Source organism: Tasmannia lanceolata, unplaced genomic scaffold, assembly GCF_043159265.1.
Source record: "Tasmannia lanceolata isolate RefF3 unplaced genomic scaffold, GAP_Taslan_0.1 ptg000020l, whole genome shotgun sequence".
In the NCBI taxonomy this organism is placed as follows: Eukaryota; Viridiplantae; Streptophyta; class Magnoliopsida; order Canellales; family Winteraceae; genus Tasmannia; species Tasmannia lanceolata.
Genome location: NW_027518697.1, coordinates 14,777,044 through 14,804,692, shown reverse-complemented (window position 1 = coordinate 14,804,692; position 27,649 = coordinate 14,777,044). Strand labels below are relative to the sequence as shown.

General features: G+C 39.0%; 1 protein-coding gene across 1 annotated transcript in view; it reads left to right on the top strand.

The window, feature by feature from the left end:
• Positions 1–27,649, top strand: part of LOC143854081 (phosphoinositide phosphatase SAC6-like) — a 36,027-nt gene that overhangs the window by 4,288 nt on the left and 4,090 nt on the right. The window contains exons 7-19 of the mRNA XM_077363832.1: positions 10,567–10,623; positions 10,748–10,781; positions 10,937–11,017; positions 12,454–12,560; positions 15,031–15,117; positions 15,252–15,329; positions 15,710–15,780; positions 15,863–15,961; positions 17,750–17,849; positions 20,153–20,261; positions 20,419–20,491; positions 22,685–22,778; positions 26,744–26,836. Coding sequence (XP_077219947.1) covers positions 10,567–10,623; positions 10,748–10,781; positions 10,937–11,017; positions 12,454–12,560; positions 15,031–15,117; positions 15,252–15,329; positions 15,710–15,780; positions 15,863–15,961; positions 17,750–17,849; positions 20,153–20,261; positions 20,419–20,491; positions 22,685–22,778; positions 26,744–26,836 — 1,083 coding nt within the window. The remainder of the gene's footprint in view (positions 1–10,566; positions 10,624–10,747; positions 10,782–10,936; positions 11,018–12,453; positions 12,561–15,030; positions 15,118–15,251; positions 15,330–15,709; positions 15,781–15,862; positions 15,962–17,749; positions 17,850–20,152; positions 20,262–20,418; positions 20,492–22,684; positions 22,779–26,743; positions 26,837–27,649) is intronic.

Below are 27,649 nucleotides of genomic sequence, written 5' to 3'. Positions count from 1 at the left end.
TCTTCTCGCAGTCGCTTCCCACTCTGGCAACTATGAGCAGTGTTGTCTTTTTATGCAACTTAGTTGAGTGCTCTTTGGTCATTCTCTGATCCTATGTAAGTCATATGCTAGGAAGCACGGGTACTCTCCCGGGGCTCCCGTACCCGTACCCGTACCCGACACGTATTGGGTGCGGGTACGGTCGGGTACGCCCTAGGTACGTACCCACATTTTGAAAAGAAAAAAAACCCAAATTTGGTTGTTGGGTGGGTGTCGGGTGCGTTTAGGGTGCACACTCACGCGCACCCGACACATCCTGCTTCTCCTAGTTGGTGTAAATCTTCCCGCTTCTTCTCTCTCCTCCCCTGTACTTATTATTTACATGTAAGTTTACATGTAAATAATGGAATACCACCCATTTGGATTTATTAAAAATAGTTTCAAGACCCAAATCTAAAAGGAAAAAAGTCAACTCTCCTGTTTTAGTACAAAATTCGAAGTAAAAGGGTTAGGTCAAAATTTTAACTTTCGTAACTTCCAAACGGTGGGGTATTTTTCAAAATTTAAAAATTCATATAATCTATCATGTCCAAAATTATTAAATCCCAAAAGTCCGGTATAAAAATTCTTATAATTTGGTCTATAAAAATTATTCATCTTGTCAGGCACTGGTCAACACACTGGCGACAGACTTTTTTTCTAATGAATGATGTAGTGATGCCTCATGTTATGAAATATGGAACTTAATCACTTATGAAATGAAGATTAATATTAGAATTTTCCATTGGGTGATGTTATTGTTATTTGATTGATGTCCAATTATTATTTTTAATTTTTATAAATATATAATAAAATACTAAAATATATTATTATATTCGGCGTACCCGAACGTACCCACATCCATTTTTTTTGGAAAATCACGTACCCACGTACCCGTGTTGTGTCGTACCCGCATCCCGTACCCGTACCCATGCTTCATAGGTCATATGTATTTTTCCTGGGCTACCTGTTGCTAGATTTCCCATCATTAATTACATTTCACTTGTTCGAGTTACAAGGTTCATGTGGCCCCATTAATGAGCATATTGTGAATTTCTTCTTTGCTCTCAAATATCAAGCTCCCATGTATGCCCAGGAGGACATAAATCCAGTGTCACTCTTGTCATTTCACGACTCCCTTTGTAGTCATTTCACGTGAAACAGACTAACTTAAAGCCAGGGATTCACCCATGCTACTCAATAAAGCACCTTTTCACATGTAGATGATGATAATCTGAGAGCCATCACAGCCCCAACTCTCTGGATTGGTATTCACTCTAGCCATAGCTATTTAGGGTCGCCATACTTATCACAAGTGAATGGTACGGCACCTGCTCATGTCAAATACACAAGGGTAATAGGAACAATAAATACACATCACTACTTTATTTATCGATGTGGGAATGCCCACAACATCTGGTTCGCATTCCCAAACAAGGACCCACGGACAACAACAAAAAATGACCCGGCAAGTTCATATCTTCCATAGGCAACATTATTGATGTCTTTTCTTTCCATATGGACTTCGCTTGTTATTCTTGTTCCGCCATGCCGTCAAGTTCATATCTTTCTGTACTTTGTCTTCCTCGACTATGACTATGACTATGACTATGACTTGCACTTGACTCCTCATCTGATTCTTTTGATCCCATGCAAGGATTTGACTGGTCGTTACTAGTAGGGCCTCGTTCTTAACATGCTAATCTTCAGTTGGATCTTCTCAGAAAATATAGTCCAAATTGATGGGGTTGGAGTACTTGTTCTTGCTGCTTCTGACCTATTCGAACCTTCTCCAATTCTCATTTTTGGGTTTCTCTTGTTTTTTCACAATAACCAATGAACAGTTCAAGATAACCACAACCCACAATGGATGGAACCAAAGTGGAGAAAATGTCCTCGTGTGCAGCCTGAACTACGAAATCAGTGAGGAAATACGTATAAGGCAGCAAGGAAAGAGATCAAGAAGAGGGATCTAGATCAAGAAGAGAGATCAAGATCAAGAAAAGAGATCAAGGAAAGAAAAGAAAGATCCAGAAAAGATCAAGATCAAGAAAAGAGGGAAAGAAGATCAAGTAGAAGAAAAAGATAAGGGGGCAAGAAGAATAGTTTATAAACCCAACCGGGAAGGGTGAGAAGAAGAAATGGAAGAAAAATAGATGTGGGATGGAAGAGGAGAGAAGATGGGAGATGAGAAGGGAAAGAAAAGAAAGAAGAAGATAGGAGAGGGAAAGAAAGGGAAAGAAAGAGGAGGAATGAAGTGAAGAGAAGAGAAGGGAGAAAGATTAGAGGAAGGAGGAAGAAACACTATCCTTGGGCTGTAAAAAGACATTTATAGGTGAGATTTGCCTTAAGCAATGTTTAAAAACACGGATGTGACACGGAACACGGCCAAGAAAAGCCCTTGTCGACTCGGCGCGGATGCGGCCAAGAATGCAGATGTGGTGCAACGCAGAATGTGGGCAAGGTAAAAGGGCGTCGACTCGGGTGAGTTCCGAGTCTTGTCAACGAGTTTTTAAACACTGGCCTTAACCAATAGGATGTTAGAGACTTTAAGTCATAAATCATTGATAAGACTTAAATACACTTAAGTCACAACTAAATACTACTCACTTGGTGCTATGTGGGGTGGTGTGGGCCCTAGGTGATGTGGACTTGTGGAGAACCCCCACATGTAGGCTCCAAAATAGCAAAAATACCAAAATAGAAAAAGTGCTTACATAAAAAATAGAAACTATTATTAAAATGTCCCTAAAGATACCAAGTTATGCTCGAATCACATCAAGTCAGTTCATTGAGATTTTGGCTCTTTGGGTTCTGAGACCTTGTACTAGAAGCAATGGAAGGAGCTTCTTAGATTTTGGCATTTCTTTTCTCGGGGGGACAAAAGAAAAAAAATTGTTGGAAGCAGATAAAAGGGTAAGCAGAGCTACAAGAGGAAAAATCATTCGAAGCAGATGAAAGTAAGGGTGTCAATTTTGGCACGGGCTCAGAAGCTCGCTCGAGCTCTGCTCGGTAAAAGCTCGGTTCCAGCTTGGCTGGAATCCTTAACGAGCCGAGCCCGAGCTAGGCTAGGCTCGGGCTCAGCTCGTTAAGGCTCATTAAGGATTTAATATATTAAATATATATAGGGCAGTGTAGTATTAGCAAATGGGAAAAGTGTCAAATTTGACAGGTGAGAGGTAGAGAGGTGAGATGCCAGCTTTAAGACATGATTTTTACTAGCTGTCATATAGCTAGCTTTATCACTCTAACTATTTCTCTAGCTGTTTTCTGCCAGTCTACATTTATTCAGATAATAAAGGACAATAGAAGTGATATATTCTACCCTTATTTTTACTCAGGACAGCCTCCTCTACTGTATTTCGTACTATTCTTTTATAATACATGGGGCTGTCTCATGTAATAAAGGGGCGAATATAACATATCATATCTATACATTCTAAATTTCATTTCTGAAATTTTGGGTTTTGCATATGCTGATCCAACGGCTAAGATTTCAAACACCTTTTAACCATTATTGCAATTGTTTTTTAAACAAATAAAGGTATAACTTTTTGGGCTTAGGTCATCGTCTTCTTCTTACCTTGAGAAACGAAAAGCAACCCTTTACCAGTAGAACATAAACCAAGTAGCAACATCATAAATGAGAAATTAGCACCAATCTTTTAGATAATCAGAAACCTACGAGCAAAAATGGTTTGACGAGGCAAAGGTTGTCGAGCTTTTGCACAGATTGAATGAGAATCAACATTGACCCAAATTTATAGGTATGATTTTTTTACAGAGATCTTTTTTTTCTTTTGAATAAAAAGCAGTATATGGAAAGATTAAAGGTCTGAGGAGTCATGAATGGGCAAAAATGATTGCCAAAGTCGATCACATCCAGTAAAAGGATGGATCTTGTTTGACTCGGTATGAACTCGGCCGAGATGGCGCGGACTCGCTCGAGTCTGTAACTCCATGACGCAGTCACCACCATTCCGCGTTGACTCGGCCGAGTTCCGAGCCGAGTCAACGAGTTTTTAAACACTGGTGAATATATCATTGCCCTTAATATAATCTGAGCTCGGTAAGGCTCTCGAGAGCCGCCTCACGAGCCGCTCGCGAGCCTAGCCGAGCCAATCCGAGCTCGAGGTTGGTTCGAGCCCGAGCCGAGCCAATCCGAGCTCGAGGTTGGTTCGAGCCCGAGCCGAGTTCTTGAGCTTAACGAGCCAAGCCGAGCTGGGCCAGGCTCGGCTCGGCTAGGCTCGTTTACACCCTAGATGAAAGGGCAAGCGAAAGTACATCTAAACTAGCTTCATGCCCGGACAATCGACTATGGAAGCTATCTTCTTGATTGGGCGGTTAATGGAGAGATTTAGAGAAAATAAAAAAGGACCTTCATATGGTTTTCATTGATTGTAGAAAGCGTATGATAGGGTTCCCAGTAGTGTTATGTGGTGGGTCCTTGAAAGGGAAAAAGTGCCTACTAAATATGTTGATGTGATTAAGGATATGCACGATGGAGTAGTAACTAGTGTCAGAACCATGGATGACACGTCTAATGAGTTTCCAATTACAATAGGACTGCACCAAGGATCAGCTCTAAGCCCTTGTCTTTTTACGCTAGTTATGGATGAGCTTACAGAGGGTATCCAGATGAGGTGCCGTGGTGTATGTTATTTGCTAATGACATAGTATTAATCGACGAAACCAAAGCAGGAGTAAATGCTAAGTTAGAGTTATGGAGAACTACTTTGGAATCCAAAGGTTTTAGACTGAGTAGGACTAAGACAGAGTATATAGAGTGCAACTTTAGTAACGTAAGGAGGCGGGATGAGGATGTAGTAAATATGACTGGACAGGAGGTACCTAAGAGGGATATCTTTCGCTAGCTTGGTTCAATTCTACATAAGGAAAGAGATTGAAGAGGATGTTAACCATAGAATAAGAGCGGGTTGGTTGAAGTGGAAGCTTGCCTCAGGAGTTCTGTGCGACCGTAAAATCCCAACCAAGTTGAAGGGAAAGTTTTATAAGACATTTGTAAGGCCAAGCCATGCTGTACGGCTCAGAATGTTGGGCCACCAAGAAGCAGCATGTGCGTAAGATGAGTGTAGTGTAGATGTGAATGCTTAAATGGATGTGCGGCCACACAAGGTTAGATATAATTAAAAATGAAGACATTCGTAAAAAGGTGAGGGTAGCACCAATTGAGGAGAAGATGAGAGAGCACTGCTTAAGATGGTTTGGACACATCCAACGTAGGCCTTTGGATGCTCCGGTGAGAAGAGGCGACTCGTGCCGAATTGATGGAGTAAAAAGAGGTAGGGGCAGACCGAAAACAACTTGGGTAGAAACAATGAGGAAAGACTTGATAGCTAGGAACATAATAGAGAACATGACCTTGGACAGGATAGAATGGAAGAAAATGATCCATGTAGAAGAACCCAGCTAGAGCCAGGATTAGAGCCGGGTAGATTCCTTTCACCTTCTTCATGAAATTTTGCTAAAGGATTCATTTAGCCGACCCCAACTAGTTTGGGACAAAGACTTTGTTGAGTTGAGTTGAGTTGAGGAGCTAGTTGGGAAACATCCTTTTTAGCCAAATAATTGTTAACATTTTATTTCTTGATGGATTTGAATCACAAAAGCCCCATGAGTGCTCCTTATTTCACTGAAGATAACTGCAATCTTTCATGGAGGGTAGACCGACCCTTTGAGTGGTGCTTGGAAACCCTAAGAAAACTTGACTCGTTGGACCGGGGATTTCTCTTATTACTTTGCTTCCTGTCGCACCTACATGACTTCTCTGTTGTACTTGGGTCTGTAGCTCAGGATATAGATTTTCCTTAGTGAGATTTTGTTTTGTTATGGATCCCCCTCTTGCTTCTGCTCTTCTAGCGACTTTTGGCAACAATGGGCACAATAGAAGCCCAATTATGAAAGCTACTTATATCACAATATTTTTTTTAATGGCAAGGATATTCATTAATAAAGGAAAAGACCGTGGTGGTCCATACAGATACACATGAGAAGATGGAAAAAATACTAGCAAACAATAAAGAGCAACACCCAACATAGGGTAGAGGGAAGATGGGTTCAAGGAGGGAGAAAATCAAACAGCTCCAAATCTTCTTTAAAGACACCATTCCTTGCTAGCCTGTTGGCTATACTATTAGCAGATCTCCTCACGTGGTGAAAGGTACTACTGGAGCCTCCCACTCTGTCTTGAATTTCATCGTAGGAAGCAAATCACCATGGATAAGAATGAGAACCTCTATGCCAACGGATCACATTGGGAGAGTCCCCTTCCACCACCACCTTGTCCATGGCTTCTCTCTCAAGAAACATGACCCCTTGGTGAGCTACACGCACCTCTGCTTCACTAGGATCGGCAACCCGAATTGACCACTTCACATACCCCGTTTCATCTCGAAGTAGACCTCCAATACATGATGGTCCCGGGTTCCCCAAACTAGATTCATCAAAAGTAGGATTCAAGAGACTGGGGCTAGGCGGCTCCCAATCCTGCACAATCTTGGGCCCCTGTTCAAAGCTAGGGCAGATCACCCTCCACCGATGCCAAAGATCGTATGCTGACACAAACCTGAAACAAGGAACAATCTTAACCCATGGTCTTCGCTCGCCTTCTCTTTTGCACGGAATTCCTCGTCCTGTGTGTCCCTTCCCCTTCCGCTCTAACTTCCGCGCACAGCGGGTCGCCTAGCAGTGCCATTTCAGGCCCCATTGCTAATAGCAGTTGGGGCCGACACGCGACGACACGCTCTCGCCGCGGGTGCAGCTCGAGCAGTCCATCGATAGCCAACACGTTCGGGACTGGGACCCCCGTGCCCAGCCCTCAGAGCCAATCCTTTTCCCGAGGTTACAGATCCATTTTGCCGATATTGTTATGGCTATCATTTTAGAAAAAAGAAATGCTGGGCTTTTAATGTGCCATTTGAAGACACGGGCATTTCTCTCTTTCCTTATCGCCTGCATTTTTTTTGTTTTAATAATTGTAATTTCATTCAAAAGGAAATGAGAAGACCGAGATGGTCGACCCCGGGATACAAGAATAAAAACAAAAAGGAAAATAGATACAAAGGAAATGAAAACACTTATGGAGGAAGGAAATCAAACATCTCCAAACACGACTTCCCCACGCCTTGACGAGCAAATTTGTCTACCACAATATTTGCGGACCTTCTAATGTGATTGAAGATGATTGAAGATTCACCTATTTTATCTTGAATCTCATCAAAAGGTTGAGCAAATCTCCAAGGAGGAACAATTGACCCTCTCAACCACCGGATGACATTCATAGAGTCCCCTTCCACGATCGTCTTATCCAAGGATTCAACACTTAGATTGAGAATACCTTGGTGGGCCGCTCTTACTTCCGCCTCTCTAGCATCTGTCGTCCCAACCAGACCTGAAAAGGCCCAAATAATGTCCCCACTAGATCCCCTCAAGACTCCTCCAATTCCTGTCGGGCCGGGATTTCCCAAGCTAGATCCATCAAAGTTAAGCTTAAACATTCCTTCCAAAGGTGTCTCCCATTCTTGAACAAGTGAAGCCCGCCTCTCCCTGAGCAAACCTCTTTCCAACCCTCCCATAAATCATGAGTCGGGGTAAAGCGGAACATGGGGAGAGTTCTCACCCACGCAATAACCAAAACAATGACTTTAACAAACAAGAAATAGGGAGATTTTGTCACACCATCAAACGCTCTAGCATTCCTTTCTTTCCATAGTCCCTTAAACATGCTAGAAAACATGTTTTCCAAAGTACCTTACCTTTATGCCTCCAAGCGAACGACTCCCACTCTTCCATAAGATCTGAAAGCTTGGATGGAAACACCCATTATATATCTAACCTGGATAATATACCACTCCAAATCCCTCTAGCCACCCTGCAATGAATGAATATATGATCAATTGATTCACTTGATTCTATGCACAACGGGCAATGATCTACCAACCACATCCCCCTTTTCCGCAGAAAATCAATCGTCTGAATCCGACCTCGGAAAGCCGCCCAAGAGAAAATACCCAATTTAGGAGGAACCTGGATTTTCCACACTTTTGTTGCAATGGAAGGTTCAGAAAGAGGCACAAGTTGATTGTAGAATGATTTGACAGAGAAAATGCCAGTAGAGGCCCAGATCCATATCCTTTTATCTGCCCCATATTTTTTAATGTAGCACCCATCCAACACTTGAAGAAAACTTGCCACGGTATCCAGTTCCCTGTCAAAAAAATTCCTTCTGAATCTCGGGGTCCAAGACACACTGCCCCCAATCCTTTGAAAACAATCTCTAACAAAAGCCTCCTTATTTCCCGCCACTAGAAATAGAGGTGGGAATATATCTTTTAGAGGGCTGACAGAACACCAAGCATCATACCAGAAGCGGATTCGATCTCCGGAATATACCCTGAATCTAGTACCCAAATTGAAGCGACAACTCATTCACATAATGTCCCGCCAAACAGTCATTCCTTGCTTACCAAAAACATCTCCTGATTCCCAATGACCAGACTTTGCCCCATACTTACTTTCTATGAATTGGGTCCACAAATGTGATTGCTCATCTCCAAACCTCCACAACCACTTACCCAACAAAGCCGAATTAGTCTCTCTTATTCTACAGATACCCCAACACACCAAAGGAATGCCTTTCCTCTCATCTGATCCCGCCATAGAAATTTCAGCTGTATTTGTTCAGTTCGGTTGACAATACTCATAGGGCATTTAAACAAAGAAAGCTGATGAATAGGGATATTGGCCAGAACTGCATCTAATAAGGGTTAACCTCCCACCACGAGACACCAGTTTTCGTTTCCAAGGATCTAGTCTTTTTTTAATTCTATCCACAATCAGATCCCAAGATAGCTTCTTAGGTCCTTTCAAAAAAAAAGATAGCTTCTTAGGTCTCCCTCTACCCAGTGGCAAACCCAAGTAATTAGGAGGAAGGCGATCCAGCTGACAGCCCATAATGATTGCTAGGCCCCCAACCACCTGAGGTTCTAGGCTTAAGCAAATATTCTGGATTTATGGAAATTTGATCTCTGCACATTGATCATCTCATAGCAGCATCTGAGGATGGCCTTAAGATCTAGTACTTGCATAACCTGAGGAGAAGAAAATAAGAGAGCGTCGCCCGCAAATTGCAGATGAGACTCCTCCACACCAGCTTGACCAATCTTAAGTCCTTCAATTAGGCCGGCCCTTCTGCCAGCATCCAACAGTGTGCTCAGGGTTTCCGCTACAATAACGAAAAGGAAAGGCGATAGGGGATCACCTTGTCTAAGACCCGTAAAGGACTTAAAAAAACCTTTAGGAGGACCATTAATGAGAATAGAGAACCAGTTGGATGGATTAGGAGTTGTATATTGCCCGTATTGTTGCGAGGGAAGAGACGTTCCACGGTATCTTTCTTTTTTCCTCCAAGGGACCAACGACCAGTTATATCACAGTATTGTTGAGCAGATTGTCTCTCCTAATTGATATTGGTGGTCTCCAATCTGGAGCTGGGACAAGACCCTGAATCTTTTTGTTTATATAAGATTTTGGACTTATTTAACCTCATATTTAATGGGTGAAAGAATACTCTGCCTAGTGCCTCTTCAACATGGCCATCATCACCTTTTGCTGCTCATCGAAACCCATTTTTTGTAGTTGCCATCATCACCTTCTCTCTAGACTCTGCAACTTGGGAGTTCGTTATGGGGATCAAGAACGATGAGTATTGATCTCTCAAGTGTTTCCGGGGACTAATGGACTCAAGAGTCAACATTTATTTATTTTTTTGAATGGAAATGATCAAGAGCTGACATTTATATTAGAGGAACTCAGTTTTAGCAGGTAATTCCAGTTTCTAATGATCCTTTTTCTAGTAATGCATTGTCAGTAAGTTCAATGGTTTCCATTTTTTGTTATTGTCAGGTTTTCCACACTACTTTTGGAGCCATTCATTATGAGTTCCTTCTACAATCCCTGAGAATTTACAATTTCTATGAACAGAATATCTGTTTAAGTAGATTGACAGAAAGCAGTCAGATGATATATGCTCGTGCAGCATCTCCTCCTGACATTTCAAACATTACTATTATACTTGCCATTCCTTTATGTGCTTAACAGCGTCTATGTTTACAAGAAAATTTTGAAGTTAAAAAGTTGTACAGCTGTATTGCTTTTACATTATCACTATGATTTAGCGGACACTTCGAATTTATTGCCGACACACGTGTCGACACTCCTTTAGACACTTTTAGATGTACTGCTAGAAGTGTTAGCAACTTTATACGTATGTATGTGTACGAGTGTCACACTATTTCTAGCTTTTTAGGGGTTTCCATGTCAGATACCTCATATCCGTGTCGAAACTCGGCACACGAATCCGTGTCCACAAATCATGAGTGTATGTACTTTCTATTTTAGCCGTGTCCCCATTTCTAAATTTTGGGAGTTTGCCGTGTCCGACACCCCGTGTCCGTGTCGAGACGCGACACTCGTGTCCGTGTCCACAAATCATAGCATTATCATACCTTTGAATGTTGCTTTCCACAGGCAGACCCGAGGTTTCTCTGGAATAATTACATGTTGGAGGTTCTGATAGAGCACAAAGTGAGATACTTTTCTGACCAGTCACTGCTTAAGATATGTGGCAGGATGCTATTTCTTTAGTAACATTGTGCATTTGTAATCTTGTGGCTGCTGACACCTATTTATTATGGTCCTATTTATGCAGCTTGATCCATACTTACTTCCTGTCATCCAAGGGAATATCCTTAAAGTTTGCCTACCTTTTTCTTCCTTGGCTTTCATGCCAAGTGTGCTGTTTCAAGTTTTACCGACTGATTTAGTTTGGTCTCATAAGACCTAGTTTGGGTATTCATTCTGTTTTTTACTTTGATGTTATACCTTAACTTCCAAACAGGTTTTCAGAACTTCCAAGCAGTGATTGGAAAAGATATTGTTGACGTTACTCTAGTTGCACGGAGATGCACAAGGAGAACAGGTAATACAAGTGCCGACAGGCTATTACTAATAGCTTAAAATTTTGAAAAGATGATACCTTCAATTATTTGATGTAACAAAAAATGGTATATGTGTAATTGTGTATATAGGAAATATCATATAATGTTGTTTATATTGCTGTATTGCATTTTTATATCTTAATACAACATTGGGTATATTATATTAGACATTTAACACGGTACACATAATGTTATAAGACTCAATTTTATTGTATAAAATGCAAGAATTAACATGCTCTTGTACTTGTATATAATTTCACAACCACACGATGGGGTAATTCAAACCCAAGAGAAAACCAGGCAGTGTTTACAGAGAACAACAACATGATAGAGTGCAAGCTACTTATTAAACAGCCTTGAAACAAGATATAATTGTCTATTGGCAAAAATGAGAGCTTTCTAAAGAAACTAATCTAAATTTTCGCTTAAAATAGACATTCTATCCTAAGCTTATTCTATAAACCTATTCTAAGTCAAACTTCTTACTTCGACTGAAGCCTCCTAGATCGAAAAGAGAAATGCTAGAAGCTTCAAACAGTTCTACCGTTTTCCAGGATATGGACTTTCTAAAGCCCTTAAAATTTTGTTTTGAAAATTTAAATGTAATCACCGAATTCATGAAACCAAGCATTTTTCGATGCATTTCCTTGGTGATGTAATTTGTGATTAGATTAATGTATGCAAGAGATGATTCGAAGTAAATTAGACCTAAAGATTTTTGGCAAGCTCGCACTGAACGTTGGCTGAAGTGAAATCATAACTATAACAGCACAATGGTATCAAGGCTTGCAAGGTTCATTGTGCAGACTATGGTATGGTTTTTCCAATTGCTCTGTGACTTATTCTTGCTTACGATCACCCTTCTGGAACCAGCTCAAGTAATTAAGGCATAAATTTTAGTCATATGAATCAGATTCGATTCCCTTGGCCAATTACACTTGGATTTTGATTGAAGGCAGTGGGGCGCTTGTGATCAGATCGCTGAAGGAGTTGTCCCTGGTGTTTGCAGGTTCAGAGCAATGTATCATCCTATGGATCCTAATTGGAAGTGTGTGTCTCTCATATCCATTAAGAAAACTGGTCTAGCAAACTTTGGTGTCCCGTATATTGATTGATGTATTGGCATCATATACTTGTCGTATGGTCTTCTATTACCCCCTTCCAGATTTTGGATGCCCTCTTCTTCCTTTTTCCTCCTTTTTAGTAAATTTTGTTTCACCTAATAACCAAAAAGCAAACAAACACTGTTTATCATGTCTTAGTTCTTCATAAGTTGACTGGGTAGGTTCTATATTTTTTTGACAGGTTTTAGAATTTTGTGTGCATTCCCACACATATGCGTTTGTCAGTGGTGCTAAAACATTGTACGTTGTGATTTTGCTGATCTGATTGTGAATGAAGCTGCTTATTTTATAAGGTACTCGAATGTGGAGAAGAGGAGCTGATTCAGATGGCTATGTTGCAAACTTTGTGGAAACTGAACAGATTACACAATCAAATGGATTTACAGCATCATTTGTGCAGGTAAAGTATTATGTACTTCTTTGTAAAGATCCTAATGATTGTATGGATGGCTGAGCTTCTTGGTGATGAATTATTTCGCCATTCTAGAACTATCAAAGTGTAAGTATAAAAATGAGCCAGTTTTAACGTTTTGTACAGAATCAATAATGTGGCACTATATGCTAAAGTTGTCATTTTTCTTTTGATTCTCTTTTTTGTTTCTTTTAATTTGATGAATATCCAGTAGATATGTTTGAGATATGCTTTGGTAGGTTAGTAATGGTTTTGGATTTGTTTAATAGGGAATTAAATTATTAGTTGATTGCTGAAACTTGTAAATTATGAAGATACTTAGAAATTGACTACTAAATTTAAATTACTTTGTAGTCCTGCAGAGTAGACAAGGTGTTCCTTGTAGTTTCAAAGTGCCCAAAACAAGTCCACAGAAACATTCTGTAGTGATCACACGATCATGATTCATGAGACCTGTTGATGGAACTAAATCGCCTGAATTCATGGCATGTGGAATTGAAGGCAAATAATCACTAATGGGGCTGATCCTATAGGATTGCTAATCATATAAAAGTAAGGAAAATATGAAGCACCATTTCTTATGGTAGAACGAAGCTCAATATCAGCATTTGACGCCCACACATGTGCATCGACTTATGGATTAACCTGCTCCGCTTCTAGTAGGACAAGTTTAACAGCACATGATGAAGAAATTCAATAGAATACTTGAAGAAAACACAACATGATGGAAATAATAAGTGTATAGTGCAATTGTTTTAGAAGTAAAGAGAAACCCAACTTGCATAAATTTCAAACATGATGGAAATAATTAGTGTATAGTTCAATTGTTTTAGAAGTAGAGAGAAACTCAACTTGCATAAATTTCAAATCCCTTAATTTCCATAAAAAAACGTATAGGATATATGTATTATATAATATAAATAGACCCTTTTTACATCTGAAATGTTTTCTTTCCAAGATGCAAACGCCCTAGACCCTTTATTTACTTTCTAACTTCAAAACTTCTAGAACAATGATTTTACAAGTTAGAATCCCCAAAGAACAAATGTAGTAACTTGTTAACGAAAACTAAACCGAATCAAGTTTAAATTTAAAAATTCTTTGTTTAATGGTTTTCAACTACAATCCATTTTAATTTTTCCTACTTCAACTTAAATCTCTTCAATTCAAAATAGAAGCATGAGAAGCTTCAAATAGTTCCATCTATCTTGAAAACAACAAATTTCCAAAACCCATTAAAATACTCCACTAATCAAATAATGACACCAATTCAATGAAGTTTCTTCCCTCTAAAGTCACCCTTTTCCAATTTCTGGTTTGAAGGGCTTGTGTTGCATCATTTCCCCCCTTTGTTGGAGCGAATGCAACTCTGCCATAAGGACAATGACCAGGATATCGATGTTCAAGTTAAAGTGGCTTAGCTTGTTGCGAGACTGCTGGTGAAGATGGGCTATACTAATGTTTGGACTGATGGAGGTTCTCCAACAACTGACAACTTTTAATCTCCTCCTCCTTGGCATCATTGCTTGCTATTTACGGAATTGTTGGAAATGATTGCTTTTCTGATTTCTCATATCCTGTATCCATAGAGAAGGAAATGTGGAAGTTGTTAGACTTGCAAATCATGTTTTTTTATTTATAGGGAAATAGTTTATTGCATCGAGTTGCTTTCCTCTTGTATTGATTTCTGCTTGAGCAACCTTCTTTACAGGTTGTTTTCTTTATGTGCTTGTATGCATAACTTTGTCCATCTAAGTTTGATATTTATAATCTTTTGTTATGCTTATTTGTATGTTATGTGTAAGGGTATAGCGCGTAGGAAAACCACATCCAGTTATGCGGGGTTATTTTAAAAATATCATACAATAGCCGATAGCCCGAACTAAAATGGAAAAAAAATTGTAAATCCGGTCTCAACCTGATTTCCATGCGCCAACGTATGTGTGACATGGTTGTCCAATATTTGTAGCTGGCATAATTTCTGAAAATTAAGTAGGAGTTTACATATCCTTTTGTTATGCAAGAATCTTGGGTTCCTTGCACATTAAAGATAGACCTATTTTTAAATTGCTGGACAACTAGTGATAAAGCTAAAAATAAAATAGTCAAGCAGATGTTGGAGTAGTGTATCCAGGGGTTTCGATGGTAAGTTTAGAATCTTATGTAAACAAACATGGAATGTCACATGTCCTTGTTTTAATGTGGCATCTGCTGTTGGGACTTGGGACTAAGTTTAGTATGACGGTAAAAAAAAAGTTAGTATGATGGTCTGACGTCCAGAATTCAAAATATATGGATTTCTGGTTTAGTAGATTTAATATGACGGATGATACTTATTCGAATTAAAGTTTGATTTTTTCACATTTTTTACTTTTGTGATTAACTGTTCTGGATATACCATTGATATACCATATTAAATAATAACATTACAGCTTGTTGAGTTTTATTCTCTTTGTAGGTTCGAGGGTCTATTCCAATATTATGGGAACAGATTGTTGATTTGACATATAAGCCTCGTTTTGAGATTGTGAGACCTGAGGAGGCGGTATGCTAGTGGCTATTTTTCTCGTAATTGTTTGTTTTATTGGTTACTTTCCTCTGTTTTTTTTGTGCAACTTTCTGCGTTCCTTATTTAGTTTAACAGTGTTGCTCTTATAAAGCATGGGAATTATGTTGCAGCCTCGAGTAGCTGAACGCCACTTTTTGGATTTACGGAAAAGATATGGATCTGTTTTAGCTGTTGACCTTGTCAATGAGGTATATCTTAGAAAATGTTTCTCAAGTTTTGTTTTTCATCCATGCAGATTTTCTGGAATAACTTGTCTTTCATGGTTGAAATTGTAAATGGATGGCATGTATGTGATCAAATTCATGCATTATATGCATGTATGTGATCAAATTCATGCATTATATGCATCTCTCTCTCTCTCTCTCTCTATTCTATATTATCTTCAAAGAAACTATATTTATTGACTTTGTGTCCTGATCGGCATTAGCCGAGAGCCTCCAAGTTATGTAGATACACTAAAAAGGGTTTCCATATGCTTCAAATTGTGTGCGTGCGCGTGCGTGTGTGCGGTGTGCGTTCGTGTGTGATTATAGTTGTTTGTTACTTAGACGTCTGTCATTCTCATCAGCATGGAGGTGAGGGACGCTTGAGCGAAAAATATGCAAATGCAATGCAGAATATTTTAACTGATGATGTAAGGTAAGATCATTTGGTTTCTTATTACTATATCCATTGCTTTCATATTCCCATGCAAACGGCTAAATACTGCTATGCGTTGTAGATATGTACACTTCGATTTTCACCGGATTTGTGGTCATATCCAATTTGAGCGCCTTTCTCTCCTCTATGATCAAATCGCAGATTACCTCAAGGAAAATAGGTATGTTATTCATTCAATATAGAAATGGCATGGAAAATTTAAATGTACCCCATAAAGTTCATCTTACAAGATGACTTGAAAAAATAAAAATGAGAATGCTTTTCTTGTCACATCTGCAGAAAATTTCATGAGAACAATCTTGTTCTTATTATCTAGTGATGAAATTTTAATTTTTTGGTTTTCATACAATCATACTTAATGCAGGTGTTAGAAAATTATACACAGTTGTTGGTGTTGGTTTTTGACATACATGATGTTATGAATATTGAAACTTAGAACAATAAATAGGGCAAGGGTGCCAATTAACTTCCACTCTAACCTTTGGAATCTCGCTCATCATTACTTCTTTGCACCATTTCAAATTGTCCTTACCTGCTCTTCAAAGAATGCCTTCTTAGAAGAGAGAAGCCTATTTCAAAATGTCTTGCCAAACTGAGGTCCTTGGGCTCTATATAGGTACTGTGAAATCCAGCCCCCAAAATTGGCTCCATACCCTCAATAACCTATCTCCATAAGGACTTTCTATCTTCCTCGAATTTCGACAACAATTTTTCGAGCAGGGCCTTTTCTTGAATGATAAAAAATTTCATTAAAGAGAAGAAGAGAATACGAAGACACCCTGACCGAAGAAGTCAAGAGCAAGGAAACAACAAGGAACCGAGGAAGTCAAGAGCAAGGAAACAACAAGGAAGAAAAGAAAAGAGAAAACAGAAAGCCAACTAGGACTATATAATCAAATAGCTCTAGAGAATTATGCCGGACTCCCTTTGTAGTAAGCCTGTCTGTCTCCGAATTTGCAGACCTTCTAACATGATTAAAAAGGATAGTAGATCCCTCCTTGCGATCTTTGATTTCATGAAGCCACAACACAGACCGCTAAGGAGGGGAGAGGCTCTCCTTTAATCATCTTATCACATTTAAAGAGTCCACTTCCACTATCACTCTATCCATTGTGTGTGCCTCTAAAAGCTTGATTCCTTGTAGCACGACTCTTACTTCTGCCATGTTAGAGTATGAAATGCCAATGGGACCCGGAATGACCCGAAAGTCTTGTCCCTCTGATCCCTTCAAAGGCCGCCAATCCTTGCAGGACCTGGGTTACCCATGCTGGAACCATCAAAGTTCAGCTTGAACTTTCCTGGCTCAAGAGGATCCCATCTAGGAGAGATGGTCTGCCGTTTTTCTTCACTATTACAAATCTCACTCCATCCCCTCAATAAGCCTTACGCTGACACAAATCTGAACTCAGGGAGGATCCTCACCCAAGAAATAGTCAAGGGCTATTACCCAGGATCCTCCACGAAGTGCCTTGTTTATACCCTCTAATCTTTTGCTTCCTAAACCACCCTCCTTCGCTCTGCTCACCTTTCTCCACTTAACAAGATGGAACTTCCTGTCATTCTATTAATTCCTTTGAAACTGATCAAGCTTCTTTCTCACTAAACCCGGACGTAGAAATAACAGCATATAATGCGTGGGAGGATTAGCCAAGACAGCCTTAACAAGAGTAATTCCGCCTCCCAATGACCGAAAGCGTTTTTTTTTTCAACTGGACTAATCTCTTCTCCACCTTCTCAGTAAACCATTTAGAAGGCCTACTATTTCATAGGGAAGCCCAATATAGTGTTAGCAAACTCATCATGTTTGCAAACTCAACAACCTCATATGCTGGTTTTTCTCTACATGTTATCTGTCCAAGTTGTATAGATCAAACATGATGCCATTATGCATTCTCAATTGCTTTTTTTTTCTTTTTTTTTCTGTATTACATTCTGTGGATTGTGGCAGCTATTTTCTGTTGAGTGGTAAGGGTGAGAAGGTTATGGAGCAACTTGGAGTTGTAAGAACCAATTGCATTGATTGTTTAGACCGCACAAATGTTACCCAGGTAAAAGCTAAGTTCCTTGAGTTAATGTTTCCATGATATCTGGCTAATCTTGTCCGAAAAGTCAAGATGAAGATTTTCTTTCTGTCATTTTTTGATGTTCTATCTTGTTTGATTCTGTTTTATTAGAATTGCTGGTGTTTCAGATTCTTTTTCTTTGTTAGAATATCAGAGTCAAAATTCTGTTGTTTCCATTTTTTATACCATGCAAATAAATTTCAAAGCTTTCTGTATCTCTTTATATATTTTAATCAATAACCAATTGTCTTAATATATTACTAACAGCTTACATTCTTTTGTTAGTTGGTTTAAAATGAAAGAAACTTGTATATACAAAACACATATGCTCCACTACATCAGTAAAATGATTTAGCACCACCATAGTTACAAAATAATGATCCTTGACCCAGATGTGTGAAACTTCTATATACAAAACCCATATGCTCCACTACATCAGTAAAATGATTTAGCACCACCATAGTTACAAAATAATGATCCTTGACCCAGATGTGTAACCTGACTCTTAGATAAATAGATGCCCCTTATACGAGGTATAATAGGACTGCATCCATATTTGTTAATGTGGTTCGTTCAGTTCTTAGATAATGCATTTCGCATAAAAGTTTCAATGCGCAGAACATTAATTGCGCAACAGCGCTTGTTTTTCCTCCCCAAACATCCAAATCCACTTGCCCCAAAGGGCGTTATTCCTCAACCACAACTCCCCCATCACAATTCTTGGATTTACGCACCTTCTAATCCTCTTTAATTTCCAGCTTATCTTTCGTTCTTCTTTTTAACTTTCTAAGAGGCACTCATTCGCTAGTTTCGTTAATTTGAAGCTATATATATATATATATATATATATATATATATATATATATATATATGAGAGAGAACGGTTTCTACACTCAAGTGTAGATAAGTTATCTACACACTAGCTTAAATACAGTGGGGGCCCACATTGTTTTGGTGATCCAAAGCACTCATTCGATGGTCCTCACATTGATAGGGTGTGCCCAAAAAATCAGCTTCATAGGATCATCCTAACCCTTCGAACCTTGGAGGCAAAAAATGGATAGATTTGTGAAGGTTTATACACGTCCATTTTACCTTCACAAATCCTAGGGTTGGGATGATCCTATGGAGCTGATTTTTTGTGGACACCCTATCTATGTGAGGGCCAATCAAATGAATGGTTTGGATCACCCATATAATATGCCCTCCATTGTATTTTAAGCTAGTGTGTAGATAACTTATCTACACTTGTGTGTAGAAACTGTTTTCTCTCTCTCTCTCTCTCTCTCTCTCTATATATATATATATATATATATATATATATATATAGAGAGAGAGAGAGAGAGAGAGAGAGAGAGAGAGAGAGAGAGAGAAAACGGTTCCTACACATATGTGTAGATAAGTTATCTACACACTAGCTTAAAATACAGTGGGGGCCACATTATTTGGGTGATCCAAACCATTCATTTTTAAGGCCGTCACATAGATAGGGTGTCCACAAAAAATCAGATCCATAGGATCATCCTAACCATTCGAACTGTGGAGGCAAGAAATGGACTAATTTGTGAAGGTTTAAAGACATCCATTTTACCTCCACAAATCGTAGGGTTGGGATGATCCTATGGATCTGATTTTTTGTAGACACCCTATCTATGTGAGGGCCTTTAAAATGGATGGCTTGGATCACCCAAACAATGTGGGCCCCCACTGTATTTTAAGCTAGTGTGTAGAGAACTCTCTACACATATGTGTAGGAACCGTTTTCTCATATATATATATATATATATATATATATATATATATATATATATATACCTTTCAGTGGTCTCCTTTACAGCCAATGCATTTGTTTTATTGAAATCGGATGATGATGCTTTAATGTGTGAGGCATATTCATTATTCTGCTATTTGTATATATGTTTCTTGAAGATTATTCTGTAAAAACTTGTGGTAACCGTTTTTATACTCATGGACTACTCATGCTCCCACAACCATTTTTCTTTTGAAAGGTTTGGAATCAATGTTGTAAACTGAATTTAAATCAGAAAATCTATTCTTTTAGCCTCTGTTTTTGTGCTTTCAGGCTTCTCCTCTGCACTCAATTTCCTTCCTCTGTTATGCAAACTGGGCTCTGAGTATTAGAAACAATTTTTGGGTGCTTAATTTGCCTTTACTGTCAGTTTTTCTCTGTTATGTAGTTGCCACATGTTACATATTAATATATTATCATAGCGCTCGTACGACTTTGCAATACGTCATTCTAATAACACTGAACTTGTCATCTACAGAGCATGATTGGAAGGAAAATGTTGGAAAGCCAACTTCAAGAAATAGGGATTTTCGGTGCGGCTGAAACTATAAGTGCACATCCAAATTTTGATGAAAGCTTTAAAAAGTGTGAGCACTCTTGAATTTTTTCCTTTAAGTTTGAACTTGTTTTAGTGCATGTTTTATCCTATTAGGAATGGCATCTACACCTAGTTTTTTTAGAGTTACGTGACGAGCAAGTTTTACACAGTTGTAATGTTAAAATATGTCTGCGTGTTTATTTTAGTGTGGGCAAATCACGGGGATGAGATAAGCATTCAGTATTCTGGTACTCCTGCTTTGAAAAGAGATCTGGTCAGGTATTTTTCACGGAAGCAGTTTGGTGGGTTTATCCTGTTTAAGCTTATTGCTTAGTGGATTATGCATCAAACTAGAAGTGGCCTCTCTGTTGATATTGTAACTGCAAATAAAGTTTTGTTCTGCAGTGTCAACCATTTAGGGATTTTTTATTTTTATTATTTGTATTATTTTTTATAACTGTCTTCTGATTTAACACTTCTTGCATTCCTGTTACAATTTTTCTCAGAGATAATCATCGGTGAACATAAAAAAATAGGGGAAGTGATATTTACGCCCCTTTTGATCACCAGGGACACCCAGCGTCAGTGTATCAATGGCAAAAGTGGGGCTAATGTACTGTATCTCAGAAAAATCTAGTAGCTTTGATTGCAAAGTGCACTGGCAAATGGGTGTCCCTGGTGATAAAAGGGGCGTAAATATCATTTCCCAAAAATAGACCTAGGTACATACACAAAACGAGAAAATTGCTTTGAGAAACAACATACACGGTATGGAGAAAAAAGGTAAAGAATCAAGAAAAGGGGCTGAGTTAGCTCCAAAAAAACACAAAACGAGAAAAAAACACAAATTAATCAAATAGAACGGAGTCCCCAAAATGAAGAGCCTCTCTCTCAATACTGTACCTTGCTAAACCATTTTCCATATCATTGGCACTTCTAGCTATATGTGTGTAGGTCTGGTGTAGGGAATTTAACTGGGGTAGAATTCACCCCTAAAAGCTAGCCGTTTTATCAGAATATCGTGATAAAATCGCTATATGTTGAAAATATTGGAGATATTTGTGACAGTTTATGACAATGTGCTTCCGTCTTGTTTGTCCATAATCCCAATCAGGCTGCAGAAAGTGTTTTCACAACTTCACCAAATCCAATTGTAAATACTCCAATTGCAACGATACCTAGATTGCCTTTAGAGCTACCATCAAAAGTTGATCTGGGAACGATTAAGAAGAATTTCTAGTTTTAAGCCAGAAACTTTGTCTTTGCCTGATTATCTCCACTTAACTTCTCTCAATTACGATAGAGATCATCCATCGATGCTTCTTGAAACTCCTTTCTTTCATTAGCCCAAGGCATGATGGACAACTTGATTTCCTCACCAGTGTTTAAAAGCCCATATTTTGACCAGAGCTCATCGATGGCAATACAGAGTCATCTTGGATTAATCAATGATTGATGCTACAAGATTGAATCAGACAAATCAAAAGAGTTTTGATTGACTTTGTATGGCCAAAACTGAGTCAACAAGGGTGAGTCACTAACATTAGTCCCTTAGCTATCTACCACGATGAGATATTCTTCTCCTCAAACATCCTCCCGTTTCTCTCATTCCTCACTTGTCCATAAAGAGAAACTTAAGAAAATTAAGTCCCTTTAGTTTGATGGAAAAGGGAAAAAAAGGAATTGAATCTCGTTATCCCCTTGTCACTTGATGATACTTAGGGGTGCAACTCGGGCGGGTCGGGTTCGGGTTGAGGCCAACCCGAACCCAACCCGAGCAACCATGTACTCAACCCGAAGCCAACCCGACCCGAGTTCCAACCCGACGAGGTTCAACCCGACCCGACCCGAGCAGCCCCTTTTGCCAACCCAAACCCAACCCAACCCGAGTTCAACCCGACCCAACCCGAGATTTTAAGCTTAAAAATTATAAAAACTATTAAAAATTTCGGGTTGAACTCGGGTCGGGTTGCCCAAGCCCTCAACCTGAACCCGACCCGAACTCAACCTGGGTTGAGAAAACCCAACCCGAGTCCGACTTGAACTCAACCCAACCCGAGTTTTTTCCGGGTTGAACCCGCCGGGTTCGGGTTGATCCCGCCCGAGTTGCACCCCTAATGATTCAAGTCTATTTGTCTGCCTGTTATAAGATGCATGCTTGACAGACTCATGCCATAGGATAAGGGGTGAATCACTAGTTCATTCTGAATACCTATGCATCAACTCAGTTTCTTAAAGCATACCATATGTTATTGTCATTGAGAAACGTCTATTATCAACCTGAAACCTCAGAGTGTTTTATGAACAATCTTCTAGGCAATTGCATATTGATCTGCATTTAGGGTATTGATCATTTTGGTGTTCTATTTTTAGTAGGTTGTAGAAGTTCGCTCTTGGTTCATACTCTTTCTTTTGATCAAACACATATCTCTGAAACTTAATTGAGCATGTGTCACTTGGTTGACTTGCCAGATATGGAAAACAATCAATGTCCGGGATGTTGATGGATGGGTGGAATGCCCTTTCCCGCTATTACCTGAACAATTTCTGTGATGGTACAACACAGGTTGGCATTCTTCCTTTCCTTATTTTACAACTGAGGCAATGATATGGTAATAGATTATGGTCATTTTGCTTTTAGCTCATTAAGATTATATTCTCTTGACTCTCTTAGTTCATGATCGATGAAGTTTCTTTCTTTTTGAGAATCTTTCTACAGATATATGTCTGACCTTGTTCTTTTTGTATCTCCGGCGTGTAATATTAGAAGGTTTGTCGAGTAGGCATTGGTAAATTTGTGTCACCATTTTTTTTTTTTTTTTGAATTGTTTTGTATCACCGTTTTATGCATAATGCATAATCTAGCTCAGTGATGTCCTTATGGTTCTTGGTAATTAGCATTGGGTAGATGTGTACATAATTGTTATGCTATTGTTTTATTTAAAATTGTGACTAACTCTAAGGCTTCAGTTGACATGTGGGGTTTTTTCCTATTGGTCACTTTACAATTGTTAAGAACTTTGTTAGTGCCTCTAAGCGTATGAATGGTTCACTCATCAATTTCACCTCAGCGACAATTTATGAGCTCCACTTAGAAAATAGAATAAAATATTAATAATATTGGATAAGCTTCACTTTTTAAATTGAGTTGCATAGTGTTTAGAAGTTTAATGGTACATAGCTTTATGCCCACTTTGATGTGAGTTGCAGGCATGCACTGATTGGTGCCTCTAAGAGGTGTTTCAGATGTATTGTCTTTGCTTGATAGGATAATGCTATTTAGCCGTTGTTAGATTTATTTTTTTCCCATTGGATTACTGAATGCGTTATTCTTTTATTAGTATTTTATTTAAATTATTAGCATTTTTATTTAGCCTAGACGTAGGGGATGTCCACATTACCTATGGCCTACCATACCCTTTTTTTTCCCATGGCCCACCTTCCTCATCTTTTCCTCAGGTCTAGCCTTAACCCTTCTCTCCTCCTCTCTTCTACTGTTCCATCTCTTTCTTCTCCCTTCTTACCTTCTATTCATTCCCTTTTTCCCTTCTTACATCTTACATTCATAATCTCTCCTTTTCACTCACCCTCTCCCTTTCTCTCTTTAACCCTTTTCTGTTGGGTTTATAAATCGTTCCCCCTTTTTCTTCCCCTTTCACCCTTCCCGGTTGACTTTATAAACAGTTCCCTATCTTTTCTTCCCCTTGATCTTCATTTCCTTTCCTTCATCTCGATCTTTTCTGGATTTTGATCTTCCTTTCTTTTCAAGATCTTGATCTCTCGAATCTTGATCTTTCTTGATTTTGATCCTTCTTTCCTTCATCTCCTTATTATGGTTGAGATCAGCCCATCGTTTTCATATCTCTATCTATATTTCCTTCATCTTTTGGAGGCTACCTATACCTTACACATATCCCTACCCTTAATCCACTATCCTTTTAAATTTCTTTGGGTCATAGTTGAGGACGTGTGATTTTCTCCCCAAGGCAGCCGTAAGGTATAGTGCCTCCTCCATCCTTCTCTCTTCTCCTACTTCTCTCCTCTCTCCCTCTCCATCCATTCTCTCCTCATTTCCTCCACTTTTCTTTCTCCTCTCTTCTCCCCCAACTGTACTCCCAATTGTACTTTTCCTCATTCTTGCCATTGTTACTTACCCTGCAGCCGACAATCTAGATCTTCTTTCTTGTTTCCTTCCCCTTTCTCCTTATTTCTTACCCCTGGTCCTACCCAAAAAAACTCTACATCCAGTTTGTCTCCTGCTAGACTAGTCCCATCCTTCCCCTGCTTTTCTCTCTTTTTCTCCCTACCTTACAAGCCCCTCTTCTCCTGTGACAGGCTTGCTGCTTGCGGCTACTTTCAGGTTTGTTCTTGCTGCACACCTGCAATTATAGCAGCTACATTGCACCTTCTCTTCCATTTTTGCCCTCTTCTCCTTCCCCCTTTTCCATGTCCTTTTCCACCCATCATTGACAGCACCTGCTGCTTGCAACTGCTGTCTTGGGATCTTTCCTGCAGTCTTTTCTCTTCTACTGCAGTTTTCTTTGACAGGTTACTGTTAGTTTTGATTTTCTTGCTGATCTACTTCCGTAGCAATTATTTCTGCATCCCCATCCCCTCCTGGCTGCTGCCTTGCTGTCCCTACTATTTTCCTCACCACTTCTAGCACATCTCCGCCTTCTTACATCACATCGACGGTTGGTATATTTTCCTTGGACGACGAATCGAGGCTGGCACTATCTCTCCTTACATCATTTGGCACTCCTTCTCGGGATTTGTGGTTGAGGGACGCAGTAGCGGTGACACCTGTCCTATTTCAGCTACATTGCCTCTATTGATCATACTTGTTGCTATTACTTTTGATCGGCCCTCCATTCACCCGTACCCCTTCATTATCATTACTTTACCCTAGTTTGATGTTTGGGCCCTACCTTTGTTTTCTTTATTATTTTTTATAGTAGATTGGTTTGTCACATTGCCGCCTGATGATTTTCTTGTTGTGATCTTATTGCTTCAAGTTTTATTTGGATCAAATTAAGTTCATTGGTGAATTCTCATTAAAGTAAATATATGTGTGAAAATCCTAGCTAAGATCTGATCTATTTTCTGAATGTCTAATCTAATTTGGGATTGTTAATCCTGAGTTTAAGCTGAACTATAGAGACTTTGGGCTCCAAAGTTCTCCATAAAGAACCTATGAACCCCCTGGGTTTGCATCACATGATGAAGCATATGTGTCAAATTGTTGAAGTATGCGCTTCACTTCTTCCAATGCCCTCTCCTTTCACGGTGTAACTAATTTTTCTTCCATTTATTTATTAGAGCTGCTAGGAAGACACACCCGTATCAGGGATGTCCCTAAGAGCCCTCCCTATTGCTCCACGTGTCAATGTAGACATTAACTATCTTTTTGATAAAATGACAAATTACATGCCCCTATTTGGGAACACATTGCAATATTAGGAGGGATGCTTGAGCCAATCCTGACACAGGCATTGTCGTTATAGTTTTCAAATGTTTTTTTGTTACTTCTCTCAAACCCTACTCTAGTGCTAGTGCATAGTTGATGGGTGATAAAGTATACACATATTGCTTTCATTCTCTCTTTTGTTATCAACCTTTCTTGGATGAATCCTTTCTTTTTCTACTTGTTTGACTTCATTTCTCTGTGAGTTGAGTTCGTGGAGTTCTCTACTAATGGAAGCGATCATTAGATACTTTTTTTCTGGCAATAGAAACTATACTTTTTGATGTAGTATCTTGATATGTTTTCTATGGAATAGTTAGTAGTATCTTGATATGTTGATACACAGACATGATTCGTTGCATAATTTCTTGTAGGTTTCATGCTGATAGATCCATCAGCTGATTGCCTGTTAGATGCTAAGCTTGTGATGCATCCTATGGATATTCATTTCGGTTTCTGTCTCGAAGGGTTATAACATTACCAGAAAAGGATAATGCACACCATCCTTTTGGTGCAATTCATGAATTTGTTTAAAAATGCGAATAAGCTGGACTTTGTTGATGATCACACATGTTTTACTCAGAACTGGAACTAATATTTGGGCATCACTGCCATATGATTTATGCTTTGATATTCAAAATTACAAACACACTACAGGAGTTTCTCTCCGATAATCCATGAGGTGTACGAAAACCAAAGTTAACCTTTGTCGCTACTCGCTACTTATGTCAATTGCTGTAATAGAAACAATCATATATCAAGTCAGAAATCGATGCTGTTTTATTTGGTTTTAGGTTTTAATGCATGCTTTATTTTCTACCTTGACTGCATCAAACCTTCATTTATGAAAACCCTATCTAATGTTGGTTGATTCTTTTCTATATTTACTCTATAGACAGTTTGGGGAAATGCTGGATGTCATCTTGTTTGGCCTACTATTTTTAGCATCAGTTCCTTTTGTTATTTAATTGGATGAGTGGATATTAACTACTTTCTTTATTTTTCTTTTCCATGATTCATTTAAAATCTATTCCTTACCTATGTTTTTGTTGTTGCAATTTTGGAAGGATGCCATTGATCTCCTACATGGACATTACATTGTTTCTGTCAACCGAGATCTGACTTCTTCCTTCAGAAGTGGAGGCCTTGAGGCTCTAGCTGTGAGTGCATATCTCTGGTTAAATTGCAAGTATTTAGTTTAGAGGCAACTCTCATATATATTGCTAGCGTCCGTTGCAAAAGGATTTTCACGGCTGGTCTGTCGCACGTCAGACCAGCCACCTCGTAAATGAAAACAAAGCTTTCGTCTCCATTCACGAAGTGTCTGGTCTGAAGTGCGACAGACCAGCCACGAAAATCCTTCTGCGATGGACACTAGCAAATCCCCCCCCCCCCCCCCCACACACACACATATATATATATATATGGGATTTGCTAGGGACCATCGCAGAAGGCATTTTTTGGCTGGCCTGTTTCATGTGAGAGCAGCCACAGAGGATATATATGTAGATACACATGCATGCGCATACATAAATTTTATTTAGTTAGGAGACCTGTTTTTCGATTTTATTGTCCTGAGTTTATTGATTTTCCTTTCTTTAATATAGTTCTGGTTAGTTCTATTTTTTTAACAGATCTGATTAGTGTGTTATTTGGAGGCAACTGTTTTTCCCTTCTGTTTTCCTGAGTTTTATTTTCCTTTTTCTATGACCTTGTTCCGAGTAGTTTTACTTATGTTTAAAATTAGTAGTGCCTTTCTGCTGCTACATGCCAAAATTCATTTGTATTTATTTAGTCCAGTAAAAATGATTTTCTTTTGGTAGGGATCTTGATTCTGTGCATTTTAATAGCATTACTAAATAACAAAGCAATACACCATTTCAGAAAAAAAAAACAAAGCAATACAATCCGAGTTTCAAATTTGTGGAACCCGATTGAAAAAAGCAGAAGACATTATAAAACATGAATGCAAT